Here is a 22161-nt window from a genome sequence, read left to right on the forward strand (position 1 = left end):
GTTTGATGGGGACAGTGTAGAGGGAACTTAACTCTGTATCTAACCCCGTGCTATACCTGTCCTGTGAGGATTTAATGGGGACAGTGTAGAGGGAGCTTTACTCTGTATCTAACCCCGTGTTGTACCTGACCTGGGAGAGTTTGATAGGGACAATGTAGAGGGAGCTTCACTCTGTATCTAACCCTGTGCTGTACCTGTCCTGGGAGTGTTTGTTGGGGACAGTGTAGAGGGAGCTTTACTCTGTATCTAACCCTGTGCTGTACCTGCCCTGGGAGTGTTTGATGGGGACAGTTAAGAGGGAGCTTTACTCTGTATCTAACCCCGTGCTGTACCTTCCCTGGGAGTGTTTGATGGGGACGGTGTGGAGGGAGGTTTACTCTGTATCTAACCCCGTGCTGTACCTGTCCTGGGAGTGTTTGATGGGGACAGTGCAGATGAAGCATTACTCTGTATCTAACCCCATGATGTGGACAGGGTAGAGGGAGCTTTACTCTGTACCTCACCCCGTGTTCTACCTGTCCTGGGAGTGTTTGATGTGGACAGTGCAGAGGGAGCTTTACTCTTTATCTAATTCCGTGCTGTACCTCTCCAGGGAGTGTTTGATGTGGACAGGGTAGAGGGAGCATTACTCTGTATCTAACTCCGTGCTGTATCTGTCCTTGGAGTGTTTGATGTGGACAGCGTAGAGGGAGCTTTACTCTGTATCTAACCCCGTGCTGTACCTGTCCTGGGAGTGTTTGATGGGGACAGTGCAGATGAAGCATTACTCTGTATCTAACCTCATGCTGTACATGTCCTGGGTGTGTTTGATGGGGACAGTGTAGAGGGTGTTTTACTCTGTATGTTCCCCCATGCTAAATGTGTTCGGGGAGTGTTTGATGGGGACAGTGCAGAGAGAGATTTACTCTGTATCTAACCCCGTGCTGAACATGTCCTGGGTGTGTTTGATGGGGACAGTGTAGAGGGAGCTTTACTCTGTATCTAACCCCGTGCTGTACCTGTCCTGGGAGTGTTTGATGGGGACAGTGTAGAGGGAGCTTTACTCTGTATCTAACCCCGTGCTGTACCTGTCCTGGGAGTGTTTGATGGGGACAGTGTAGAGGGAGCTTTACTCTGTATCTAACCCCGTGCTGTACCTGTCCTGGGAGTGTTTGATGGGGACAGTGTAGAGGGAGCTTTACTCTGTATCTAACCCCGTGCTGTACCTGTCCTGGGAGTGTTTGATGGGGACAGTGTAGAGGGAGCTTTACTCTGTATCTAACCCCGTGCTGTACCTGTCCTGGGAGTGTTTGATGGGGACAGTGTAGAGGGAGCTTTACTCTGTATCTAACCCCGTGCTGTACCTGTCCTGGGAGTGTTTGATGGGGACAGTGTAGAGGGAGCTTTACTCTGTATCTAACCCCGTGCTGTACCTGTCCTGGGAGTGTTTGATGGGGACAGTGTAGAGGGAGCTTTACTCTGTATCTAACCCTGTTGCTGTACCTGTCCTGGGAGTGTTTGATGGGGACAGTGTAGAGGGAGCTTTACTCTGTATCTACCCCGTGCTGTACCTGTCCTGGGAGTGTTTGATGGGGACAGTGTAGAGGGAGCTTTTACTCTGTATCTACCCCCGTGCTGTACCTGTCCTGGGAGTGTTTGATGGGGACAGTGTAGAGGGAAGCTTTACTCTGTATCTAACCCCGTGCTGTACCTGTCCTGGGAGTGTTTGATGGGACAGTGTCGAGGGAGCTTTACTCTGTATCTAATCCCCGTGCTGTACCTGCCTGGGAGTGTTTGATGGGGACAGGTAGAGGGAGCTTTACTCTGTATCTAACCCTGTGCTGTACCTGTCCTGGGAGTGTTTGATGGGGACAGTGTAAGAGGGAGCTTTACTCTTGTATCTAACCCCGTGTGTGGACTTGTCCTGCGAGTTTGATGGGGACATGTATAGAGGGAGCTTTTATGCTGTATTTAACCCGTGCTGGACCTCTCCTGGGAGTGTTGATGGGGACAGTGCAGAGGGAGCTTTCTCTGTATCTAACCCAGTGCTGGCTCTGTCCTGGGATTGTTGATGGGGACAGTGTAGAGGGAGCTTCACTCTGTATCTAACCCTGTGCTGTACCTGTCCTGGGAGTGTTTGATGGGGACAGTGTAGAGGGAGCTTTACTCTGTATCTAACCCCGTGCTGTACCTGAACTGGGAGTGTTTGATGGGGACAGTGTAGAGGGAGCTTTACTCTGTATCTAACCCCGTGCTGTACCTGCCCTGGGAGTGTTTGATGGGGACAGTGTAGAGGGAGCTTTACTCTGTATCTAACCCCGTGCTGTACCTGTCCTGGGAGTGTTTGATGGGGACAGTGTAGAGGGAGCTTTACTCTGTATCTAACCCCGTGCTGTACCTGTCCTGGGAGTGTTTGATGGGGACAGTGTAGAGGGAGCTTTACTCTGTATCTAACCCCGTGCTGTACCTGTCCTGGGAGTGTTGATGGGGACAGTGTAGAGGGAGCTTTACTCTGTATCTAACCCCGTGCTGTACCTGTCCTGGGAGTGTTTGATGGGGACAGTGTAGAGGAGCTTTACTCTGTATCTAACCCCGTGCTGTACCTGTCCTGGGAGTGTTTGATGGGGACAGTGTAGAGGGAGCTTTACTCTGTATCTACCCCGTGCTGTACCTGTCCTGGGAGTGTTTGATGGGGACAGTGTAGAGGGAGCTTTACTCTGTATCTAACCCGTGCTGTACCTGTCCTGGGAGTGTTTGATGGGGACAGTGTAGAGGGAACTTTACTCCGTATCTAAACCCATGCTGTACCTGTCCTGGGTGTGTTTGATGGGGACAGTATAGAGGGAGCTTTACTCTGTATCCAACCCTGTGCTGTACCTGTCCTGGGAGTGTTTGATGGGGACAGTGTAGAGGGAGCGTTACTCTGTATCTAACCCCGTGCTGTACCTGTCCTGGGAGTGTATGATGGGGACAGTGTAGAGGGAGCTTTACTTTGTATCTAACCCCGTGCTGTACCTGTCCTGGGAGTGTTTGATGGGACAGTGTAGAGGGAGCTTTACTCTGTATCTCACCCCGTGTTCTACCTGTCCTGGGAGTGTTTGATGGGGACAGTGTAGAGGGAGATTTACTCTGTATCTAACCCCGTGGTGGACGTGTCCTGGGAGTTTGATGGGGACAGTGTGGAGGGAGCTTTACTCTGTATCTAACCCCGTGCTGTACCTGTCCTGGGAGTGTTTGATGGGGACAGTGCAGAGGGAGCTTTACTCTGTATCTAACCCCGTGGTGGACGTGTCCTGGGAGTTTGATGGGGACAGTATAGAGGGAGCTTTATGCTGTATCTAACCCCGTGCTGGACCTCTCCTGGGAGTGTTTGATGGGGACAGTGCAGAGGGAGCTTTTCTCTGTATCTAACCCAGTGCTGGCTCTGTCCTGGGAGTGTTGATGGGGACAGTGTAGAGGGAGCTTTACTCTGTATCTAACCCTGTGCTGTACCTGTCCTGGGAGTGTTTGATGGGGACAGTGTAGAGGGAGCTTAACTCTGTATCTAACCCCGTGCTGTACCTGACCTGGGAGTGTTGATGGGGACAGTGTAGAGGGAGCTTTACTCTGTATCTAACCCCGTGCTGTACCTGCCCTGGGAGTGTTTGATGGGGACAGTGTAGAGGGAGCTTTACTCTGTATCTAACCCCGTTCTGTACCTGTCCTGGGAGTGTTTGATGGGGACAGTGTAGAGGGAGCTTTACTCTGTATCTAACCCCGTGCTGTACCTGCCCTGGAATGTTTGATGCTGACAGTGTAGAGGGAGCTTTACTCTGTATCTAACCCCGTGCTGTACCTGTCCTGGGAGTGTTTGATGGGAACAGTGTAGAGGGAGCTTTACTCTGTATCTAACCCCGTGCTGTACCTGTCCTGGGAGTGTTTGATGGGGCCAGTGTAGAGGAAGCTTTACTCTGTATCTAACCCTGTGTTGTACCTGTCCTGGGACTGTTTGATGGGGACAGTGTAGAGGGAGCTTTACTCTTATCTAACCCCGTGCTGTACCTGTCCTGGGAGTGTTTGATGGGGACAGTGTAGAGGGAGCTTTACTCTGTATCTAACCCCGTGCTGTACCTGCCCTGGGAATGTTCGATGCTGACAGTGTAGAGGGAGCTTTACTCTTTATCTTACCCCGTGTTCTACCTGTCCTGGGAGTGTTTGATGTGGACAGGGGAGAGGGAGCTTTACTCTGTATCTAACCCCGTGCTGTACCTGTCCTGGGAGTGTTTGATGGGGACAGTGCAGATGAAGCATTACTCTGTATCTAACCCCGTGCTGTACATGTCCTGGGTGTGTTTGATGGGGACAGTGTAGAGGGCGTTTTACTCTGTATGTTCCCCCATGTTAAATGTGTTCGGAGAGTGTTTGATGGGGACAGTGTGGAGGGATCTTTACTCTGTATCTAACCCCATGCTATACCTGTCCTGTGAGGATTTAATGGGGACAGTGTAGAGGGAGCTTTACTCTGTATCTAACCCCGTGTTATACCTGTCCTGGGAGAGTTTGATAGGGACAATGTAGAGGGAGCTTCACTCTGTTTCTAACCTTGTGCTGTACCTGTCCTGGGAGTGTTTGATGGGGACAGTGTAGAGGGAGCTTTACTCTGTATCTAACCCCGTGCTGTACCTGACCTGGGAGTGTTGATGGGGACAGTGTTGAGGGAGCTTTACTCTGTATCTAACCCCGTGCTGTACCTGCCCTGGGAGTGTTTGATGGGGACAGTGTAGAGGGAGCTTTACTCTGTATCTAAACCCGTTCTGTACCTGTCCTGGGAGTGTTTGATGGGGACAGTGTAGAGGGAGCTTTACTCTGTATCTAACCCCGTGCTGTACCTGTCCTGGGAGTGTTTGATGGGGACAGTGTAGAGGGAGCTTTACTCTGTATCTAACCCCGTGCTGTACCTGTCCTGGGAGTGTTTGATGGGGACAGTGTAGAGGGAGCTTTACTCTGTATCTAACCCCGTGCTGTACCTGTCCTGGGAGTGTTTGATGGGGACAGTGTAGAGGGAGCTTTACTCTGTATCTAACCCCGTGCTGTACCTGTCCTGGGATAGTTTGATGGGGACAGTGTAGAGGGAGCTTTACTCTGTATCTAACCCCGTGCTGTACCTGTCCTGGGAGTGTTTGATGGGGACAGTGTAGAGGGAGCTTTACTCTGTATCTACCCCTCTGCTGTACCTGTCCTGGGACTGTTTGATGGGGACAGTGTAGAGGGAGCTTTACTCTGTATCTAACCCCGTGCTGTACCTGCCCTGGAATGTTTGATGCTGACAGTGTAGAGGGAGCTTTACTCTGTATCTAACCCCGTGCTGTACCTGTCCTGGGAGTGTTTGATGGGGACAGTGTAGAGGGAGCTTTATTCTGTATCTAACCCCGTGCTGTACCTGCCCTGGAATGTTTGATGCTGACAGTGTAGAGGGAGCTTTACTCTGTATCTAACCCCGTGCTGTACCTGTCCTGGGAGTGTTTGATGGGAACAGTGTAGAGGGAGCTTTACTCTGTATCAAACCCCGTGCTGTACCTGTCCTGGGAGTGTTTGATGGGGACAGTGTAGAGGGAGCTTTACTCTGTATCTAACCCTGTGCTGTACCTGTCCTGGGAGAGTTTGATGGGCACAGTGTCGATGGAGCTTTACTCTGTATCTTACCCTGTGCTGTACCTGTCCTGGGAGTGTTTGATGGGGACTGTGTAGAGGGAGCTTTACTCTGTATCTAACCCCGTGCTGTACCTGTCCTGGGAGTGTTTGATTGGGACAGTGTAGAGGGAGCTTTACTCTGTATCTAACCCCGTGCTGTACCTGTCCTGGGAGTGTTTGATGGGGACAGTGTAGAGGGAGCTTTACTCTGTATCTAACCCTGTGCTGTACCTCTCCTGGGAGTATTTGATGGGGACAGTGTAGAGGGAGCTTTACTCTGTATCTAACCCCGTGCTGTACCTGTCCTGGGAGTGTTTGATGTGGACAGTGTAGAGGAAGCTTTACTCTGTATCTAACCCTGAGCTGTACCTGTCCTGGGAGTGTTTGATGGGTACAGTGTGGAGGGAGATTTACTCTGTATCTAACCCCGTGCTGTACCTGTCCTGAGAGTGTTTGATGGGGACAGTGTAGAGGGAGCTTTACTCTGTATCTAACCCTGAGCTGTACCTGTCCTGGGAGTGTTTGATGGGGACAGTGTGGAGGGAGCTTTACTCTGTATCTAACCCCGTGCTGTACCTGTCCTGGGAGTGTTTGATGGGGACAGTGTAGAGGGAGCTTTACTCTGTATCTAACCCCGAGCTGTACCTGTCCTGGGAGTGTTTGATGGGGACAGTGTAGAGGGAGCTTTACTCTGTATCTAACCCCGTGCTGTACCTGTCCTGGGAGTGTTTGATGGGGACAGTGTAGAGGGAATCTTTACTCTGTATCTAACCCCGTGCTGTACCTGTCCTGGGTGTGTTTGATGGGCACAGTGTCGATGGAGCTTTACTCTGTAACTTACCCTGTGCTGTACCTGTCCTGGGAGTGTTTCATGGGGACAGTGCAGAGGGAGCTTTACTCTGTATCTAACCCTGTGCTGTACCTGTCCTGGGAGTGTTTGATTTGGACAGTGCAGAGGGAGCTTTACTCTGTATCTAATCCCTGTGCTGTACCTGTCATGGGAGTCTTTGATGGGGACAGTGTAGAGGGAGCTTTACTCTGTATCTAACCCTGTGCTGTACCTGTCCTGGGAGTGTTTGATGGGGACAGTGTAGAGGGATCTTTACTCTGTATCTAACCCCGTGCTGTACCTGTCCCGGGAGTCTTTGATTTGGACAGTGCAGAGGGAGCTTTACTCTGTATCTAACCCTGTGCTGTACCTGTCCTGGGAGTGTTTGATGGGGACAGTGTAGAGGGAGCTTTACTCTGTATCTAACCCCGTGCTGTACCTGTCCTGGGAGTGTTTGATGGGACAGTGTAGAGGGAGCTTTACTCTGTATCTAACCCCGTGCTGTACCTGTCCTGGGAGTGTTTGATGGGGACAGTGTAGATGGAGCTTTACTCTGTATCTACCCTGTGCTGTACCTGTCCTGGGAGTGTTTGATGGGGACAGTGTAGAGGGAGCTTTACTCTGTATCTAACCCCATGCTGTACCTGTCCTGGGAGTGTTTGATTTGGATAGTGCAGAGGGAGCTTTACTCTGTATCTAACCCTATGCTGTACCTGTCATGGGAGTCTTTGATGGGGACCATGTAGAGGGAGCTTTACTCTGTATCTAACCCCGTGCTGTACCTGTCCTGGAGGTGTTTAATATGGACTGTGCAGAGGGAGCTTTCCTCTGCATCTAACCCCGTGCTGTACCTGTCTTTGGGAGAGTTTGATGGGGACAGTGTTTTGTGAGCTTTACTCTGTATCAAACCCCGTGCTGTACCTGTCCTGCGAGTGTTTGATGGGGACAGTGTAGAGGGAGCTTTACTCTGTATCTAACCCTGTGCTGTACCTGTCCTGGGCGAGTTTGATGGGCACAGTGTCGATGGAGCTTTACTCTGTATCTAACCCCGTGCTGTACCTGTCTTGGGGTGTTTGATATAAGCAGTGTAGAGGCAGCTTTACTCTGTATCTAACCCCGTGCTGTACCTGTCGTGGGACTATTTGATGGGTACAGTGTAGAGGGAGCTTTACTCTGTATCTAACCCCGTGCTGTACCTGTCCTGGGAGTGTTTGATGGGGACAGTGTATAGGGAGCTTTACTCTGTATCTAACCCCGTGCTGTACCTGTCCTGGGAGTGTTTGATGGGGACAGTGTAGAGGGAGCTTTACTTTGTATCAAACCCCGTGCTGTACCTGTCCTGGGAGTGTTTGATGGGGACAGTGTAGAGGGAGCTTTACTCTGTATCTAACCCCGTGCTGTACCTGTCCTGGGAGTGTTTGATGGGGACAGTGTAGAGGGAGCTTTACTCTGTATCTAACCCCGTGCTGTACCTGTCCTGGGAGTGTTTGATGGGGACAGTGTAGAGGGAGCTTTACTCTGTATCTAACCCCGTGCTGTACCTGTCCTGGGAGTGTTTGATGGGACAGTGTAGAGGGAGCTTTACTCTGTATCTAACCCCGTGCTGTACCTGTCCTGGGAGTGTTTGAATGGGGACAGTGTAGAGGGAGCTTTACTCTGTATCTAACCCCGTGCTGTACCTGTCCTTGGAGTGTTTGATGGGGACAGTGTAGAGGGAGCTTTACTCTGTATCTAACCCCGTGCTGTACCTGTCCTGGGAGTGTTTGATGGGGACAGTGTAGAGGGAGCTTTACTCTGTATCTAACCCCGTGCTGTACCTGTCCTGGGAGTGTTTGATGGGGACAGTGTAGAGGGAACATTACTCTGTATCTAACCCCGTGCTGTAACTGTCCTGGGAGTGTTTGATGGGGCCAGTGTAGAGGGAGCATTACTCTGTATCTAACCCCGTGCTGTACCTGTGCTGGGAGTGTTTGATGGGGACTGTGTAGAGGGAGCATTACTCTGTATCTAACCCCGTGCTGTACCTGTCCTGGGAGTGTTTGATGGGGACAGTGTAGAGGGAACATTACTCTGTATCTAACCCCGTGCTGTAACTGTCCTGGGAGTGTTTGATGGGGCCAGTGTAGAGGGAGCATTACTCTGTATCTAACCCCGTGCTGTACCTGTGCTGGGAATGTTTGATGGGGACAGTGTAGAGGGAGCATTACTCTGTATCTAACCCCGTGCTGTACCTGTCCTGGGAGTGTTTGATGGGGACAGTGTAGAGGAGCTTTACTCTGTATCTAACCCCGTGCTGTACCTGTCCTGGGAGTGTTTGATGGGGACAGTGTCGAGGGAGCTTTACTCTGTATCTAACCCCGTGCTGGACTTGGTCGCGGGACATGCTGGCCGAAGTTCTCTATCTTCAGGGTCAATGAGAGGTCAGTTGTCAGCAGTATCTCTGGTTAAAATGTCTGATACTCACTTTTACTTTCTCCACCCCACCCCCCCCCCCTCCTAATTTGACGTATAAATGTTAATCAAAATTTCTGCTTAATTCTCTTCCAACCCCACGCTCCGTCTCAAGTCGGTTCTGCAGGGATCCTTCATCAATGGGGAGAACGCGGAGATTGAAAGCTCTGGATCCGAGACCCGCTTTGCCTACCTCCCCGCCGATTCCTCCGCCACAGCCGTGGTGACATCTCAGGGCTCTGATGCCATCCTGGGCCAGGCCGCCTCAGCTGCAGCTGGTAGGTACAGACTGCCTTGGAGCTGGCTTCTCTTCCCATTGACCACAGTGCAATCATCGCACTTCAACCATGTCCAACTCAGAATAGGCTCTGCTCATTGGGAATAAATTACCTTGTCTCTCTCTCTCTGTCTTTCTGTCTCCGTCTCTCTCTCTCTCTTTATTTATGCCTCTGTCTCTCTTCCTCTGTCTATCTTGCTCTATCTCTCTTTGCTTCTCGCTTTGTCTCTGTGCCCCTCCCTCTCTCTTTCTCGCTGTCTCTTTCTGTCTCTCTTTCTCTCTGCCTCTCTTTCTCTCTTTCTCTTTCTCTATGTTTTGTTTTCTTTCTTTCTCTACCCCTCTCTCGTTCTCGCTCTCTCTACCTATCGTTTTGTCTCTGTCTTTCTCTCTCTGCCTTTGTCTCTCTCTTTCTCTGTCCCTCTCTCGTTCTCTGTCACTCCCAATCTCGCTCTCGCTCTCGCTCTCTGTCCCTCTCTCGTTCTCTCATTCTCTGCCTCTTTCTCTCTGTCTGTCTCTTTCTCTGTTTCGGTTTCTTTCTTTCTCTGTCCCTCTCTTGTTCTCGCACTCTCGTTCTTTCTGTCATTTTCCCTCTCTGTCTTTCTCTCTCTGCCTTTGTCTTTCTTTTTCTCTGTCCCTTTCTCATTCTCTGTCTCTCTCGTTCTTGGTCTCTCCTCTCTCTCTCTTTCTCTGTCCCTCATTCTCTCATTCTGTCTTTCTCTGTCACTCTCTTTCTCTGTCACTCTCTTTCTCTGTTACTCTCTTTCTCGCTCTCTCGTTCTCGCTCTCTTGTTCTCTCTCTCATTTTCTCTCTCTCTCTCTGCCTTTCTTTCTCCATCCCTCTCTTGTTCTCGCTCTCTCGTTCTCTCTCTTAGTCTCGGTCTCTCTCTGTGTCTCTTTCTCTCTTTCTCTGTCCCTCTCTAGTTCTCATTCTGTGTCTCTCAGTCTCTGTCCCTCTATTTCTCTGTCCCTCTCTCGTTCTCTATCTCTGTTTCTGTCTCTCCCTCTGTCACTGTCTCTCTCTCTGTCTCTCCCTCTTTGTCACTGTCTGTCTCTCTCTGTTTCTCCCTCTTTGTCACTGTCTCTCTCTCTCTCTCTCTCTCTCTCTCTCTGTCTCTCCCTCTTTGTCACTGTCTCTCTCTCTCTCTCTCTGTCTGTCTCTCCCTCTTTGTCACTGCCTCTCTCTCTTTGTCTCTGTCTCTTTGTCACTGTCTCCCTCTCTCTGTCTTTCCCTCTTTGTCGCTATCTCTTTGTCACTGTCTCTCTCTCTGTCTCTTTCTGTCTCTCCCTCTTTGTCACTGTCTCTCTCTCTGTCTCTTTCTGTCTCTCCCTCTTTGTCACTGTCTCTCTCTCTGTCTCTGTCTCTTTGTCACTCTCTCTCTCTCTCTGTCTCTCCCTCTGTGTCACTGTCTCTTTGTCACTCTCTCTCTCTCTCTCTCTCTCTCTCTGTCTCTCCCTCTTTGTCGCTGTCTCTCTCTCTGTCTCTCTGTCTCTCCCTCTTTGTCACTGTCTCTCTCTCTGTCTCTGTCTCTTTTTCACTCTCTCTGTCTCTCCCTCTTTGTCACTGTTTCTCTCTCTGTCTCTGTCTCTTTGTCACTCTCTCTGTCTCTCCCTCTGTGTCACTGTCTCTCTCTCTCTGTCCCTTTGTCACTGTCTCTCTCTCTCTGTCCCTTTGTCACTGTCTCTCTCTGTCTCTCCCTCTTTGTCACTGTCTCTCTCTCTCCCTATCTGGCCTGAATTTCTCACCTGTATCCATACGGTTGGTTCTGGAGTGCAGTTTCACGCTGGCTGGCCAATTAGCAGCCATCCAATGTGCAACACGCTCAGTGAAAGACTGAGTGCTGCCGAAGAGGGCGGGCACCAAGAAAAGGGAGTGTGGCGTCCGCTGTGCCCAACGTGCTCCCTCAGGGGGACAGTCACTGGTGACAGAAAAACTATACAAACAGGAAGGTCAGTCCCCAGACACCTTTGTAATTTTATTTCAGCCCAGACATTACATCCTAACCTGGATCTTGGCTGAAGGTAAAACGCTGGTTTAGCACACTGGGCTAAATCGCTGGCGTTTAAAGCAGTCCAAGGCAGGCCAGCAGCACGGTTCAATTCCCGTACCAGCCTCCCTGGACAGGCGCCTGAATGTGGCAACTAGGGGCTTTTCACAGTAACTTCTTTGAAGCCTGCTCGTGACAATAAGCGATTTTCATTTTTCATAAAGGCCACCTAGACAATCGTAAAAGCGGATGGGCCACATAAAATTGCATTCCATTGGGCTAAGTTTACCCCTCAGTGGCTAACTTTCCTGCTCGGTTGTCAGTGGGTCCATTTCTGACTCACGTGCGAGCCCATCGACAGATATATTGATGCCGTTCCAACGTATTTTACAATTTCGTAAACCACTGGGTCAGGCATATGCCCACCTGTGCAATGGAAAATTCTGGCATCTGTCTCTCTCCCTCTCACTGGGCGGAATTCTCCGCAACGGCCAACGCCGTCGTGAAGCCCGTTCCTCGCCCCCTATTCTCGTTTCGTGCAACTCGGCCGCCGGGCCTTGACGCTGGTGTCAAGGCGGCGCCGTTCATGACGCGGCCGGCGGCGCCTAATGACGTCAGCCGCGCATGCGCAGGTTGGCCGGCTCCAACCCGCGCATGCGAGGCTGACGTCACGACGGCTCAAACCCACGCATGCGCGGTTGCCATCTTCCCCTCCGCTGCCCCGCAAGGCGTGGCGGCTTGATCTTGCGGGGCGGCGGAGGGGAAAGAGTGCGCCTCTTAGAAACGCCGGCCCGACGATTGGTGGGCACCGATCGCGGGCCAGTCCCCTCCCGAGCACGGCCATGGTGCTCAGTCCCCTCTCCACCCCCCACAGGCTCCAAACTCACCTTTTGCGATATGTTCACGCCGGCAGCGACCAGGTGTGGTTGCCGCCGTCATGAACGGCAGGCCGCTTGGCCCATCTGGGCCGGAGAATCACGGGTCACCGTGAAAAACGGCGACCCGCGATTCTCCGAGCGGCATGTCGCAAAACGCGACATGCCATTTTGGGGGGGGGTGGAAGAATCGTGGGGGGGGTGCCAGAGCGGCCCTCTTGCGATTTTCCCACCCGGCCTGGGCAGCGGAGAATCATGCCCAGTGTCTCCCCCTCTCTCTTACTGTGTCTCTCTCCCTCTCACTGTCTCTCCTTCTCCCTCCCTGTCTCTCTCCCTCTCTGTCTCTCTCCCTCTCCCTGTGTCTCTCTCCCTCTCCCTGTGTGTCTCTCTCCCTGTCTCTCCCTCTCCCTGTGTCTCTCTCCCTCTCTCTGTGTCTCTCTCCCTCTCCGTGTCTCTCTTCCCCTGTCTCTCCCTCTCTCTGTGTCTCTCTCCCTCTCCCTGTGTCTCTCTCCCTCTCCCTGTGTCTCTCTCCCTCTCTCTCTGTCTCTCTCCCTCTCCCTGTGTCTCTCTCCCTCTCCCTGTGTCTCTCTCCCTCTCCCTGTGTCTCTCTCCCTCTCTCTGTGTCTCTCTCCCTCTCCGTGTCTCCCTCTCTCTGTGTCTCTCTCTCTCTCCCTGTGTCTCTCTCCCTCTCCCTGTGTCTCTCACTCTCTCTGAATCTCTCATCTCTGTATCTCACACTCTCTGTATCTCTCACACTCTATCACTCACTCTCTGTCTCTCTCATTCACTCAATCTCTGTCTATGTCTCCCGACTCTCTGACCCCCTCTTCCTTTCTGTCTCTCACACTGGCTGTTTGTCTCTCTACCTCTCTTTCTGTGTCTCTCTCACTGCATTTTGCCACTTTCCCTGCTCTTGCTGGCTGGTTTACTTGTTTCTCGTCTCATTCTCCCCCTTGTGCTCTGCTCCAGGTCAGTTCTATGTGATGATGTCGCCGCAGGATGTGTTACCGGGCAGCACCACTCAAAGATCGATCGCCCCGCGGGCCCACCCTTACTCCCTGTAAGTAACGGCTGGGGACACCGCCCAGTGACACTGATACGCACATACTTACTCACTTATATACTTACTCACTCTCTCACACTCTCTCTCACACTCTCACTCTCCCACACACTCTCTCACTCTCACACTCACGCTCTCACACTCTCACTCTCTGACGCACTGTCACTCACTCTCACACTCTCTCTCTATCTCACTCTCACACACTCTCACTCACACTCACTCTCACACATCTCACTGTCTCACTCTCTCACTCACTCTTACACACCTCTCACTCTCACAGTCTCTCACTCTCTCACACTCTCACTCTCACACTCTCTCACTCTCACACACTCTCACTCTCACATTCTCTCACTCTCACACTCTCACTTTCTCAGTCACACACTCTCACTCTCTCACACACTCTCACATTCTCACTCACTCACACTCACTCTCTCACACTCTCTCACTCTCTCACACTCTCTCTCACTCTCTTTCTCTCTCACGCTCTCTCTCTCACACTCACTCTCTCACACTCACTCTCTCACTCTCTCTCTCACTCTCTCACACACTCTTACACTCTCACACTCTCTCACACTCTCTCTCACACTCTCTCTCACACTCTCTCTCTCTCACACTCTCTCTCTCACACTCTCTCTCTCACTCTCACACTCTCTTACACTCTCACACTCTCTCTCACACTCTCTTACACTCTCACACTCTCTCTCACACTCTCTCTCTCACACTCTCTCTCTCACACTCTCTCTCACACTCTCTCACACTCACTCTCACACTCTCTCACACTCTCTCTCTCACTCTCTCTCTCACACTCTCTCTCTCTCACACTCTCTCTCTCTCACACTCTCACACTCTCTTACACTCTCACACTCTCTCTCTCACATTCTCTCTCACACTCTCTCTCACACTCTCTCTCACACTCTCTCTCACACTCTCACAGTCTCACTCTCTCATTCTCACTCTCTTACACTCTCACTCACTCTCGCTCACACACTCTCTCACTCTCACTCACTCACACTCTCTCTCACTCTCACTCTTTCACTCTCTTTGTGTCACACACACACACTCGCACACACATTCAAAGAACAATACAGCCCAGGAACAGGCCCTTCGGCCCACTAAGTCTGTACTGGTCATGTTACCACCCTTGGCCTCAGCACTTCCTCATGCTGTGCCTCTCTATACCCATCCTATCCATGTGTTTGTCAAGATGCCTTTTGAACGCCGGTAATGTATCCACTTCCACAACCTCCCCTGGCAACGCGTTCCAGGCACTGCGTGAGGTGATTCATTTTGGTAGAAAAAATTTGAATGCGGATTACAGGGTCAACGGCAGGGTTCTGAGGAATGTGGAGGAACAGAGAGATCTTGGGGTTCATCTCCACAGATCTCTGAAGGTTGCCACTCAAGTGGATAGAGCCGTGAAGAAGGATTATAGTGTGTTAGCGTTTATTAACAGGGGGATTGAGTTTAAGAGCCGTGAGGTTATGCTGCAACTATACATGACCCTGTGAGACCACATTTGGAGTATTGCGTGCAGTTCTGGTCACCTCATTATAGGAAGGATGTGGAAGCATTGGAAAGGGTACAAAGGAGATTTACCAGGATGCTGCCTGGATTGCAGGATAGGTCTTATGAGGAAAGGCTGAGGGAGCTAGGGCTTTTCTCTTTGGAGTGGAGGAGGATGAGAGGCGACTTAATAGAGGTATATAAGATGATGAGGGGGATAGATAGAGTGGACGTTCAGAGACTATTTCTTCGGGTGGATGTAGCTGTTACAAGGGGGCATAACTATAAGGTTCAGGGTGGGAGATATAGGAGGGATGTCCGAGGTAGGTTCTTTACTCAGAGAGTGGTTAGGGTGTGGAATGGACTGCCTGCTGTGATAGTGGAGTCAGACACTTTAGGAACTTTCAAGCGGTTATTGGATAGGCACATGGAGCACACCAGAATGACAGGGAGTGGGATAGCTAGATCTTGGTTTCAGACAGTGCTCGGCACAACATCGAGGACCAAAGGGCCTGTTCTGTGCTGTACTGTTCTATATTCACTCACCACCCTCCATGTAAAAAATCCTGCCTCGCACATCTCCTCGAAACGTTGCCCCACGGATCTTAAACCGATGCCCCCTGGTGACTGACCCCTCCACCCTGGGAAAGAGTGCCTGCCTATCCACTCTATCCATGCCCCTCAAAATCTTGTCGACCCCTATCATGTCACCCCTCAACCTTCATTGTTATAATGAAAACAGTCTGAGTCTATTCAGCCTCTCCGCATAGCTAACACCCTCGAAACCAGGTTACATCCTGGTTAAACCCCTTCTGCACCCTCTCCAAAGCCTCTACACCTTCTGGTCGTGTGGAGACCAGAATTGTACATAATTTTCCAAGTGCGGCCTTACCAAGGTTCTATACAACTGTAGCATGACCTGCCGGTTTTTATACTCAATGCCCCATCCAATGGAGGCAAGCATTCCGTATGCTTTCTTGACTATCTTGTCCACTTGTGTTGCCACCACTGTGAACCTGCACGCCCAGATCTCTTTGACTTTCTATATTCCTAAGAGTTTTGCCATTTACTGTATATTTCCCCTCCATGTTAGACCTACCAAAATGCATTACCTCACATTTGTCCACATTAAACTCCATTTGCCATTTCTCTGCCCAAGTCTCCAAACTATCTCCACCCTGCTGTATCCTCTGACAGTCCTCCACACTATCTGCTACTCCACCAACCTTGGTGCCATCCGCAAACTTACTAATCAGACCAGCTACATTTCCCTCCAAATCTTTTATGTATACGACAAACAACAGAGGCCTGTGGAGCACCACTAGCCACAACCTTCCATTCAGAAAAACACCCTTCCACTGCTACCCTCTGCCTTCTGTGACCGAGCCAGTTCTGTATCCACCTTACCACCTCATCTCTGATCCTGTATGACATCACCTTTTGTACCAGTCTGCCATGAGGCACCTTGTCAAAGGCCTTACTGAAGTCCATGTGGACAACATCCACTATCCTCCCCTCATCAATCATCTTTGTCATCTCCTCAAAAAACTTCAAGTTAGTGAGGCACGACCAACCCTTCTCAAAACCATGCTGTCTGTCGCTAATGAGTCCATTTGTTTCCAAATGGGTATAAATCCTGTCCGTGAGAATTTTCTCCAATAATTTACCTACTACCAACATAAGGCTCATCCTATAGTTTCCAGGATTATCCCTGCTCCCTTTCTTAAACAGCAGTACCACATTAGCTATTCTCCAGTCCTCTACTGTCCGATCCTGCTACTGTTTCCCAAGCGCTCAACTATAAAGGATGGGATTTAACTAAATGGGAACAAAGACCCATGGCGAGCACGTTTAGCCGCGTCTTTCCTGGCACTTGAGTACCACGAAACACAGCTCTATAAAACAGCGCTGGCGTTAGATAGGGGGGAATGCGCAGCCGAAGCCGCACGTAGCCCATTTTCTGCACTGAGGAGCTCCGCTCGCCGGCACTCCTCGGTGTAGCGAGATGGCGTCCCCATCTCTGGAGCCCCAAAGTGACCCCTGACCCCCCCCCCCAAAGCCCCAACACACTCTGGGAGAGTCATCCGGCCCTCCCGCATCCCCACTCCTCCCTCTCCGCCAACTTATATTTACACACTCACTCATATACACTCATATGCACAGAGACACTCACACGTGCACTCATATACATGCACACACATTCATACGTATTCACATACTCATGCACACTCATACACACACTCGCTCACATACACTTACTCATGCACACTCACTCATATACACACACATTCATATCTATACGCACACTCATGCACACAGGCACTCATACACACATTCACACACTCTTATACACTCATATATATATTATATATATACATATATATATACTCACACACTCATTTGCACACAGACACTCATACATACACACACCCTCAAACACATGCACACATTCATACACATTCACTCACTCATGTACACTCGTGTACACACTCATATACACACTCACTCGTATATACACTCTCACTCGTATATACACACACATGCACACTGGTACTCATACATACACACACGCACTCATACACATGCACACATACACATTCACACACTCACTCGTATACACACTCACTCATATATATATACACAGTCATATGTACTCACTCATGCACACATACTCATACACATACACACACGCTCATATGTACACACACTCATATACACACACATACTCCTGTATACACACACATTCACACACACACATTCATACACCCATATATGCACACACTCGTATACACACACTCAAATACACGTACTCATACACACACTAACACACTCATACACACAGTCATAATCACACACTCATATGTACTCACACACACTTGTATATATCCACACACACTCATACACATATACACACACACTTGTATACGCATACACACACACTTCCATATGTACACACATATAAAGTGTATACAGTAACACAGTACTATATAAAAAAAATATATATACATACACACAATTATTCATATATACACACTCACGCATCAATATTCACATACACTGTCACACTCTCACGCACTGTCATATACACACACTCATATGGACACACACTTACACGTATACTTAGAGGGCGGAATTTAATGGAAACATTTCTATGTTCATTAGTTTCAGGTTTTTCAGGGAGTTTCCTGCCAGCTTTGCCGGCGGGTTTTCCCACTGCTATTCAATGTCACTTAGTCACTTTTCTGGGCCCTGGGGAGTTTCTCACCTGTTTAGCCAATATTTGGAATTGTTGTCAGCACTGGGGAGCTGAACGCGGAGATCGGGCGGCCATTTTGAAAGGGTGGCTCGATCTCCAAGTTGTTTGTGTGTCCCCCACTCTCCCCACCCATGACCCCCAAGGATCTGCAATGGCCACATTTGTATGGATGAGTACTGAATGGTTCCTAGATGCAGTCTGCCTGGGGAGGCTGGTAGATCCCGGATTAGCTCGCCAAAGTAGGTTGAAACCTTACTTAGGGGCACACCTCTTGGCCCCGCCCCTTTTGGACAGGATTCCGGTGCTTTGAGGAACTTTTTAAAATATAAATTTAGAGTACCCAACTCCTTTTTTCTAATTAAGGGGCAATTTAGTGTGGCCAATCCACCTACTCTGCGCATCTTTGGGTTGTGGGGGCGAAACCCACGCAGACACGGGGAGAATGTGCAGACTCCACACGGACAGTGACTCAGAGCCGGGATCGAACCTGGGACCAATGCACCGTGAGACATCAGTGCTAACCACTGCGCCACCGTGCTACCCTTCCTCGCGGAACTTGGGTGGATCCTGCAAGACGTGAAGATTAGGGTAGCCTGCGGGAGACCTCTCTCTCGAGCGTAACATGGCTGATAGACACAAACACAGTTTCACACACATAGATACACACAAGCACATGGACACAAATTCGTACACACACACTGTCAGTTTCACACAAACCCACTGTCACACACACACACTGACACACACTGTCACACACACACACTGTCACACGCACACTGACACACACACACACTGACACACACACACACACTGTCACACACACACACACACTGTCACACATACACTGTCACACACACACACTGACACACACACACACACTGTCACACACACACACACACTGTCACACAGTGTCACACACACATACACGGTGTCACAGACACACACTGTCACATACACGCTGTCACACACACACACACACACTGTCACACACACACACACACACTGTCACACACACACTGACACACACACGCTGTCACACAGTCTCACACACACAGTATCACACACTGTCACACACACACACTGACACACACACACACACTGTCACAGACACACACTCACACTCACACACTGTCACAGACACACACTCACACTCACACACTGTCACAGACACACACTGTCACTCACACACTGTCACACACACACACACTGACACACACACACTGTCACACACACACTGTCACACACACACTGTCACACATACACTGTCACACACACTTTCACACACTAACACACACACACACACTGTCACACGCACGCACACACTCACACACTGTCACACACACACACTGTCACACACGCACACACTGTCACACACACACACACACAGTCACACACACACACTGTCACATGCACACACACTGTCACACTCACACACTGTCACACACACACACTCACAGTGTCACTCACACACACACTGTCACACGCTCACACACTGTCACACACACACTGTCACTCACACACACACACTGTCACACACATACTGTCACACATACACTGTCACACACACACACTGTCACACACACTCACTGTTACACACACTCACTGTTACACAGTGTCACACATACACTGTTACACATACACTGTCACACACACTGTCACACACACACACACACAGTGTCACACACACATCACACAGTGTCACACACACACACTGTCACACACACTGTCACACACACTGTCACACACGCACTGTCACACACACACTGTCACACGCACACACTGACACACACACACTCACACGCACACACTGACACACACACACTGTCACACATACACACTGTCACACACACTGTCACACACGCACTGTCACACACACACTGTCACACGCACACACTGACACACACACACTCACACGCACACACTGACACACACATACTGTCACACACACACTGTCACACGCACACACTGTCACACACACACTGTCACACGCACACACTGACACACACACACTCACACGCACACACTGTCACACACAAACACTGTCACACACACACACCATCACACACACTCGTGTGAATGTTTTTGAAAGACGGGGGTGGAATTCTCCGTCCCGTTGTCCCCGGCAGGAAAACAGGACTGAATGCAGCCTCGATGGGGCATTCCCTGCTGAGGCCCTGGATTGCAACAAAGTCCTGTTAGAAAGTCCCGGGAAGCACCTGCCCAAGGTGCTCGGCATGGGACTCTGATGCAATTTGGTCAGATTGGGCCCTCTGACTTTTTCTCTCTCTCTCTCTTTCCATCCCTCTGTCCCTCTCACCCCATCGCTCTCCTTCTCTCACTCTTTCTCACTCTCAGGCTTTCTCTGCCTCTTTATTAGCCACTGTGTCTCTCTCTCTCTCCCTCTCTTACTCTCAGTCCCTTTCTCGTGCTCTCTGGCCGCGATTCTCCGGAGATATTTCTAAGTATGCGCGAACTTCCGAAGCTCAGCCCTGCGAGGCCGGCAAAGCAATTGAACATTAATTGGTCCACTTAGCGCGGCCTCATGGGCTTCACACCAGAAAGGAAGGCTCACCAGCTGATTCGCCGGGACCGCGCTCGCCAGCCCCCCGCTAACAAGGTCGAGCAGCACTTGCTTAGCCAACCCCAGACAGCTCGCAACAATGGGGTGCAGGAGACCGGCCCCAAGATTCAGGGACCCTGACCTGGGGAGGCTCCTGGACGTAGTGAAGGCCAAGGAAGGATGTCCTGTTCCCCAGAGTGTCCTGGAGGGTCAATCACAGGGCAGCCAGTGTTGTCTGGGACGAGATGGTGGCGGCTGTCAGCTCGGGGAGTGTGACCAGGAGGACTGGCTTCCAGGGTCGGAAAAAGGTCAATGATCTCCACTGGGCAGCCTGAATGAGGCCCTCCCACTGACCACTTGCCCATTCTCCTGCAGGTCCTCCAGCTGACAGCACGGGCCCATCCTGGGAGGCCCCCTCTCCAGCCGCCCAGCAGACCACCTTGGAGGGGAGCTCCAAGGGTGCAACTGTTATAGTCGCGTCACAGCTGTTATCCCCACTCTCCGCCAACGCAGATACACGCACCTCGGTGGGAAATGTCAGCGGTCAGGCTTCTGGGGCACAATCTGTTGAGCACCACACAGCTGCTGATGTGGTGGAGGCAGGAACCCCCCCAGGCGAGATAGCGGTCGGAGGGCTGCTGGGTCCCAGCCTGATGCTGAGCCTGTGGAACAGGGTTACCCGCAGCTGATGGAGATGATGGGGAGCGGCCGGGACCTTCAGAGGGGGATGTCAGCGACACTCCAGCAGATCTATAACCAATTGGAGGAGTCCCAGAGGCTAGGGGCGCAGGAGGTGTCACCGGCAATGAGAGGCACCGAGGCCAACACTCTCAGGGTAGAGACCGCAGGGTAGAGGATGGTGCACAATGTCGGCACCATGAGTGAAGGTGTCCAAGGTGTGGCGCAGTCGATGACGGCCATGGCTGAGGGTCTCGGCAGAACGTCCGCCTCGCTGGGGGATGTGGCCCAGTACTAGGCTGACTTTGATGAGGTTCTGTGGGCATGTCCCGCTCTCAGATGGGAATAGCCGAGGCGCTGCGGAGCTTGTCCCAGTCGCAGGTGAGCATTGCTGAGGCGCTGCAGAGCATGGCCTGGTCACTGGGGATGTGTCCCAGTCACTGAGGAGCATCGCCGATGGCATCGTCACGATGGTGCGGACCTTGGGGAGCTGCCAGGGCTGACAGAGCCTGATAATGCAGGGGCAGCCGGGGCTCGAACCAGCAGCCCCTTCCGGGCCCTTTGCGCACTGACTGGGAGCAGGGGTCGCTGGGTGTCAACCCGGACCCTCCCATGGAGTGGCCACGGTGGCCACCAGCTCCCCTGAGTTCCACCCCTCTGATGAGGCCGCGACTCGCAGCCACACGGGACAGGACGGCACGGCTGTGCATGTGCCGTTGACAAGGGAGCTGGAGCTTTTCGACCTCAGAACCCCCAGAGGACACTTGCCGGGGCATCGAAGGTCACGGGATGAGATAAGCAGCTGGCTGCCTCCACCCCTGATGTGCATCCTGGGGACACACCTCGATGTAGCGGTAGAGCTCCGAGGGCCAAGCACATCAAGGATCACTGAGGGCACCGGGGAGGGAGTTGTGGGGTAGGTAGGGGCTGAGGGCTGGAGGGGGGGGGGGGGGGGGGGGGGAGTGATACCATCGGGAGAGTGGGGAATTGTTAGACACACTTGTGCACAACCAGTATGACGCCTCTGTCACTTTCTTC

At 51.3% G+C, this 22161-nt stretch overlaps 1 protein-coding gene across 2 annotated transcripts in view; it reads left to right on the top strand.

Moving 5' to 3' along the window:
* LOC119967789 (upstream stimulatory factor 1-like) overlaps nt 1-22161 on the top strand; it is a 65459-nt gene that overhangs the window by 21299 nt on the left and 21999 nt on the right. For both annotated transcript variants that reach the window (XM_038800787.1, XM_038800788.1), the window contains 2 exons: nt 9045-9207; nt 13036-13126. In XM_038800787.1, the coding sequence (XP_038656715.1) occupies nt 9045-9207; nt 13036-13126 (254 nt within the window). The remainder of the gene's footprint in view (nt 1-9044; nt 9208-13035; nt 13127-22161) is intronic.

This window comes from Scyliorhinus canicula, chromosome 6, assembly GCF_902713615.1.
Source record: "Scyliorhinus canicula chromosome 6, sScyCan1.1, whole genome shotgun sequence".
Taxonomy (NCBI): Eukaryota; Metazoa; Chordata; class Chondrichthyes; order Carcharhiniformes; family Scyliorhinidae; genus Scyliorhinus; species Scyliorhinus canicula.